Source organism: Nelumbo nucifera, chromosome 6 (genome assembly GCF_055504915.1).
Source record: "Nelumbo nucifera cultivar China Antique chromosome 6, China Antique-T2T, whole genome shotgun sequence".
Classification (NCBI taxonomy): Eukaryota; Viridiplantae; Streptophyta; class Magnoliopsida; order Proteales; family Nelumbonaceae; genus Nelumbo; species Nelumbo nucifera.
This window is the reverse complement of record NC_142654.1, coordinates 36,544,392-36,551,606: the sequence shown is the minus strand read 5'-3', so window position 1 is coordinate 36,551,606 and position 7,215 is coordinate 36,544,392. Positions and strand designations below refer to the sequence as shown.

The following is a 7,215-nucleotide window of genomic DNA, read 5'->3' as shown; positions in this document are numbered from 1 at the left end:
ACGTACGGGTACCCAAACATACTGATAAAGTGATAAGACTCACCAGGGAAAGCTGAACCGAAAAGATGATGTGAACAGGAAGAAGAGCTCGAGCAGCTAGGTGAAAGCGCGACCTTAGAGTCTGAAAGCAAGGCAAGTTAGTGTAAAGGAAATGAGGTATGGGGCCCTCCTATTTATAGCCATTGTGCCCACAAAGCCAACGACCTAGATTAAGGCAAATCTGACGGTTCGCAGTCAAGTTGACCGCACGTCTTTTGAAACCGAAATGTGACTGGCTGCACGTCTTCCATGATTAAGGTAATGCCGGCTGCACGACTTCTGGAACTGAGTGCTGTTTTGACGCATTTTTTGGCATTCGAAAAACCTAGGAATCCCTTGACTTTCGCGCGTGTATTTAATGCAATCAATCAACCAAGTTTGAATTTCGAGTCAAATCCACCCGTCACACTCCATGAACTCCTCGCGGTAGAATATAATCCTTAGCTCGAGGAGTGGGGGGCAATTGATGGAGGGAGATTTAAGCCAACCTCCTGAGAAGGTCACACGTGGACATGACTCAGCATAAGCAACAGCTCAACATGACAGCCTGGCTACGACTGAGTAGCGAGCTCGTTAAGGTCCTCACAGGACAGCTCGCTATATTACAACTCGCCATTGAATGATCTCGCTACAGCGCGTGCTCGAGAACCTCAGTATGCTGAAAGGGAATACTCCAAGACAAGTCCCTACCAGCCCGGCAGACTGCACCCACGTCTCTCGACAGGTGATGGCGTGTCTGTCTTTTCCGGGACGTGTCACTCATCTGATTGGGTAGTACTCTACAACGGTTACCCGTGCAGCCCTGACAAATAATGGCTACGACAGAGGTCCAGTGGCGGTTACCCCCGATTTGACAAGAACGCCCATATTTAAGAACCCCACGGTCGAAAGGGAAAAGGTATCTTGCAACTTGAATTGATCTGGAGTTAATCTCGAACTTTCATAGATCTACCGCTACCCGCACTCTTAGCCCTTTTCGCATTCCTTACCGCTTTCTTAGGTGTTCTAACTTAAGCATCAGAGTATTCCCACCGGGCAAGTCCCCCGGGAATCCTTCACCGTATTCTTCTCAGGTACCGTCCGTCGCCAGGTAGGAGCCAGTCGACTGCCCGCTAGGAGTGCCCGGATTGTGCAACATCAGTTCTTAGAGATAGTGGACGAATGTGGGAATTCAAATGAGCCGAGCAACATCATTGTTGGTAGAAAAATTTGGCTTCGAACGGTGGAACAAGAGATTGATTAAGCATGCATTCTCAATTAGCAAACCCAACAAGTTTTGAAGTTCAAATTAAAAGAGAAGAAAGAGAAATGATTAATCATTCAAACTCATAAAACAAAACCAAAAAAACTTTTCCAATGGAAAAAACATACTATATCAAGATGAAGATACCTTAAGGACGAATTTTGTCTCTCTTGTTTCCTCTTGTTCTCGGTAGAAATACGGTTGGCCAATTGGCGATTGATGGTTGTGTTTTGTTGAACCTGTGTAAGTTTCCTTGGCCTCTTGCTTTTATTTGTTCAATGTGCTGTGGGAACGTGTTATCCCCATTTTGTGTAGCCTCTCTGGATTTATTAAAAAAAAAAAACGAAAGAATTCTAGCAAAACGAATGAAACTACTTACCTAATAAGAGCCCTAGATTTCCAAGGGCAACCGCGACTTCCTCCTCTAGGATACAAGAAGGACTCTCTCTCTGTTGCCTCTTATTCTCGGGAGAAACACTGAAAACGACGAATTAGCAGGCCATTGACAATGGTGTAGAACAAGGGGATCTATTGAAGCATTCTCATAAACTCTTAGTTGCCTCTTATTCTTGGGATAAATACACAAAACAGTGAAGGCGGTTGTTAGCGTAGTCCATCAATTAACTTCAAAATGGAGGGAATTAGGGGTGTTAATTAGACTAGATTTGTTCCAATCCGAACTAGTCCAATGTGAGTCTATTATGAATGGACCAGGTCTAATTCAATCCAATGAATGTTTTGGATCAATTTGGACCGGTCCAATTTAATGTTTGGACCATCCAATCTGTTCAAATTCATTTTGATTTAGACTGATTTCAACCCGAACCTGGTCCATTGATACATGTATTCTTATCTTATATCAATGGATCAGATATTGACTTAATCCAACCCAATCCAATATAAATATAAATTTGTTACAGATGGACTAGGTCCAATCCAAGAAATGGGATTCAGTCACTGCAAAGTCCGTTCAAACAACCATGATAGCTTTGCATTGAGAATATCTCTACATAAAATAAAACACTGTTCGAACAGTGTTCGAATGGGCCTTGCAGTGACTGAAGCCGCCCAATCCAATCTAATAAATATTTTAGACCAGATTGGTTTAATCCAATGTCTTATTGATCCATCCAATCCGTCCAAATTGATTTTGGACTGGATGGGTCCAATAAAAACCAGTCTATTGACACCCTTAGAGGGAATTAGGTGCATAACGTTCCAACTTTTTTCTTTTTTTGAAAAGCATAACGTTCGAACTGAGGTAATGAGCTGTGGAGATATGAATCGAAATATTTGGGGGTAATTTTGTCCAAAAATATTGTAGAAGATGACATGAAATGATTATCGAGTGGAAGAGGGGGGTTCACAGAAATTTTGAAATATCAAAGGATTGTAGCGACTCTCCATTTAACATACTGCTTTTTCTAGGGTTTAAAATTTCTTAAGTGGGTTTGAGCGTCATTTTCCTTTTTTTTAATCTACTTGCAATGGCTCATTTTGGAAGGAGTATAAATGGAGTATGTATTTGTAGTCTTATTTATTATTTTGTATGTATTTGTACTCTTCGTAAACTGTGCAATGGTTACAAACTTCATGCAAATTTCAGCAATTTATAGCGAAAATGTTAATTGGAAATCATCTTGTCCTAATTCACTGATTTCTGTGCGTAGGGAATAGTCGGGGCGACGGGAGGTTAAATTCGGGAAGAAAACTAGAGAAGGTGACTTTTCTTATCCCACTTTTTAGTTCTATCTCCCCCATTTTTCTCTGCTGCTTGCTTCTTGTGCTTTTATTTCTTCTGCTTCTGCTTCTCATCAGCGTACTTTTTATTGAAAAGTATGGCTTTGCAGCTTTGGGAGACGTTGAGAGAGGCGATCACTGCGTATACAGGACTCTCTCCCGCTACCTTTTTCACGGTGGTGGCCTTGGCTTTCGCCTTCTACTATGCAATTTCTGGCTTCTTTGGGCCTTCGGAGCCTCCGAGGTCGAGGGATTTCCAAGAACAAATGGAGCCTTCTCCTCCTGTTCAACTTGGGGAAATCACTGAAGAGGAGTTGAGGGCATATGATGGATCGGACCCTAACAAACCCTTGCTGATGGCCATCAAGGGACAGATCTATGATGTAACGCAGAGCAGGTGTCTACTTATACTTTCTCTCCTTTCTTCCAATTCATACGAGTTTTGGATTTGACTGTTTGGGTAACAAGCTTCTGCTGGAGATGATTTTACTTTCGCTACTTCATGTTTATTTTTTTAATCTACTGCTAATTTTGGGAGGTTTTATATGTGTTTATAACGAATGGTCTTTATTTTGCCCGGTTGTTTTGGTTTTCCTCTTACTGATTCTATGAACCCTATTCATTTACTTTTAATTGGATTCCGCCCATCGTAGCTTTACCCTGGGGTGGTTGGCTGCTGAAATATGAACACTAAGGCTTTTGGTTAAGTGCCTTTCTTCTGTCCGAAATCCAGTTCTCTAGATCTGCTTCTCATTTCTGATTCCTGATCGTTGGTTTTTTGGTGTCGCTCTGGTCTTTTCTTCTCCTTTTCAGTCCTTTATGCCTGGGATAATGGGAGTAAGTGGGCTTGCGTGTTCATGGTCTGATTGTTCCTCTTCCCTCGCACTTAATTGCTATCTGCATTTTTCGCTACTATTATGACGATATGGGTTCATTTAGTTATATGGATTGCTTAGTTCGATTATCTGCCTAAGAATTCATCTTCTTATGCATTAATCTTACTTCTGGGTTCAGATTATTCTGTGCATATATAATTTGGTACTTCGTAGATCTTATGTGTCTGAAAGATTGAACCGTGATGTTAATTTTGCAAGCAGGGCCTGTCTTCCTCTTTTCTACTTACGGTCTGGGTTTGGTTTTACTCCATGCTTTTTGGTATTACTCGATTATTATAGTTGGGTAAAATTGTTTCTTAAATTTTTTTGTATCCTGCTCTGTTAAAGTTGTATTGCCTAATTGCTTATTTAAAAATTAAATAAAAGTTGTTTTTGTCTCAAAGGCATGAATTCTAAGACTTCAATAATATGCAGAAATTGTCTGTTTCAGCGATCAGTGTCTTCTATCATTAAGTTGGAACTAAATTTGCTTTTGTGGTAGTTTTGTTTGTTTTGCCTGAACATTTGAGTTTAATAACCAAGCCTCATGCATGTCTGGAGCAATCTTATAGCTAAATTGCGAGGTTCTCTGACATGTAGTGTTCATTTACTCATTAAGATCAGAGTTTACTCAGATTTCCCCCTTTCTGTGGTCTGTTTGGTTTTCATTTTCTTGTGTTCCCTCTTTTTGTATTGCTTCTACCCTTCTATCCTCGATTTAGTCCCATGTATTTTGCTTTAGATTGGAATGGTCCCTTCACTTGACAATTTGTTTCCCAAACTCCATTGTTATGGAGCTAGTTCAAGAAAGCATGCAATTGAAATTATAGAATATACAATATAGCTAGTACACCCAACCAAGTAGCGGAGAAAAGATGTAGATTGCTGTTCCTTATGGGTTCCCTTGTAAAACTATGTATAGGGCAATAATTTTAGTGACTCTCTCTGATGGAATTTCTGGTTTATGCCAGTGATTTAGAAGGTGCACCTAGGTGCACAAGTGAGGAGCATTTTAGGCCCTGTTCATTTACAAATTTCTCACTTACCTTGGTAAGTGCACTTACCCAGGTAAATGTTTCCTGGGTAACACTTACCCAGGTATATTACCCAGGTAAGTAATATACTGACCCTTTTACGCATAAAAAGCCATTGTTAAAAAGGGCAAACTTGTCTCATTACCATGGGGCCCAGTACTTTCCCCTAGGTGGGAAAGTTACTTATCCACCTAGGAGATGTGCAAGTTTTACCCGGGTAAATGAAGCTCTCTTTACCATGGGGCCTAGTACTTAATGCAAAAAGAACATTGTGAAGTTGGTCAATGGGAAAGAGATACCCATTGACCAACTTTTCCCCTCTTATTTACCAATAAACGAACGGGGCCTTAGGGTTTGCACCTCGCCTAGGTCCTAGGCACAACACTTTCAAAAGGCGCACACTTGGTGCACCTTGCATTTTAGCCCATGTTTGTGCTTTTTGAATGTTTTCTAATGTTGCTCATTCATTCATCCTAATAAAAATATTTTTAAAAGACAATAAAAATTATAAAATCTTTTTTATAGTATTAAAATTGTAAGACTGATATGGACTTGTTTGGGTTTGCCTCGATGGGCTTGGTAGTTGGTACACAAGGCGACTCATAGAATCAAGAATGCATAATAAGAAGGGTTGGGAAATTTGGCCGAGGTTGAAAATTTTGTCATGTATTGGCCTGTATCGGTCAATATGTATCGTATCAGTGGGTCACCGATACATTAAATAAGAAGGGTTGAGGAATTTGGCCTATTTCAGGGGGTAGACGGGCTTAAGACCTACCCCCTGACCTATTTTTGATAAAAAACTAAAAAAAAATTCATGAGTGCTAGGTTCAAAGTACCAATACACCCTTTGCTCCATATCGAGGTGTATTTATACTTTGAACCTTACTTTAAGATCACGTTAGCTATATGAAGTAATGCAATTGGGAAAAAAATAAAGAGATTGAGAAGTTTACTTGCTTGAATATGTTTTATATGTTATGCATGATTACCAACTGAGTGGTGGCCAGTTGGTACATTGGCTAGGTAGTCCCAGCAGATATGTGGATTTGAATCCCACTGTTACCACTTACCTCTTTGAGTTGTTAACGTGTTGTGTTAATTACCAAAAAAAATGTTATGCTTGATTTATTTTAAACTTTCATTTTAAATACGTTTTGCATGTTATGGTTAATTTTAATTTTAGACAATAGTTTTTTTGAACATTTATTTCAAAATTTAAGTTTATATTTTTAATTAATTTATGTTTAATATTATTTTTGATTTTTTTAGCATTTTTTGCATTTTTGTGCCTTGCCTTGCACTTTTAAAACACTGGTTTATGTGTCTTATCTTGTAAATACTTAATTTACCTGTTTATCCATACTTTCTTGCAGAATGTTTTATGGACCTGGTGGTCCATATGCATTGTTCGCTGGGAAGGACGCAAGTAGAGCTCTTGCAAAGATGTCCTTTGAAGAGAAGGATTTAACTAGCGATATCTCAGGGCTTGGTCCTTTTGAACTAGATGCCTTACAGGACTGGGAATACAAGTTTATGAGCAAGTATTTTAAGGTTGGAACTATTAAGAAAACTGTTCCAGTAACTGATGGACTTTCCCCTAGTGATTCCTCTGAAGCTATGAAGCAAGATGATGTTGCTAAACCTGCAGAAGATGGGCCATCGGAGAACACACCGGTTGATCAAGTGAAGGAACACCATCAGGTCCATCCAAAGGAGGTGAAAAATGGAGATAGCGCTGAAAGAGAGTAAATCGTTTTTTTCTTGCAAGTTTTCAGCATTCGGCATTCAAAAGGTATGGGACATGTATTTCATCAATCTAATTTCCTCCAAGGAGTTCTCTGTTTAGTGTAGTTGAATATTGCAGAGAGAGACATGCTACAATCTACTTCTTGTTGTGTTGGTTCAGTTAAAAATACTCATCTTATAAGCAGGCTAGACACAATATTTGTGAAATAAGGGCGTAGAATATGATACACTTGGTACTCCAGTACCATGATTTGAATGCAGATGATTATGAATCAGTTGAATCAAGCTCTTCTCAAATGGGTTCTTTCTTTTACTCTATTGATAGAATCTTCTCAAATAATCTCTTCAAGAGTAAATTCCTTCATAAGCATCACTAACGGCTTAATCTGGTCTGTAGCTGCAACTATTCCACTCTGTATATCGCCCAAGTTAATCTATATATGAGACCAGATTCACCTGGGAGTTGTTGCAACTTCTGCTGAACTTTCCCCAAGCAATCATTTTTGTATTTCCTTTCTTTGGTTGGCATGGAATC

At 39.4% G+C, this 7,215-nt stretch overlaps 1 protein-coding gene across 1 annotated transcript; it reads left to right on the top strand.

Moving 5' to 3' along the window:
* Positions 1-2,859: 2,859 nt before the first annotated feature.
* LOC104608748 (membrane steroid-binding protein 1) lies at positions 2,860-6,965 on the top strand. Its single transcript, XM_010274831.3, has 3 exons — positions 2,860-3,002; positions 3,120-3,419; positions 6,308-6,965. Exons 2-3 carry the CDS (start codon positions 3,121-3,123, stop codon positions 6,681-6,683), a joined length of 675 nt encoding a protein of 224 aa, XP_010273133.1. The 5' UTR covers positions 2,860-3,002; position 3,120; the 3' UTR covers positions 6,684-6,965.
* The last annotated feature ends 250 nt before the right edge of the window (positions 6,966-7,215 follow it).

Bases quoted from the DNA above. Each gene is read 5' to 3' on its own strand.
- LOC104608748 (XM_010274831.3), top strand. From the start codon at position 3,121: ATGGCTTTGCAGCTTTGGGAGACGTTGAGAGAGGCGATCACTGCGTAT. The intron at 3,420-6,307 runs GTGTCTACTTAT...ACTTTCTTGCAG, and splicing joins TATGATGTAACGCAGAGCAG to AATGTTTTATGGACCTGGTG.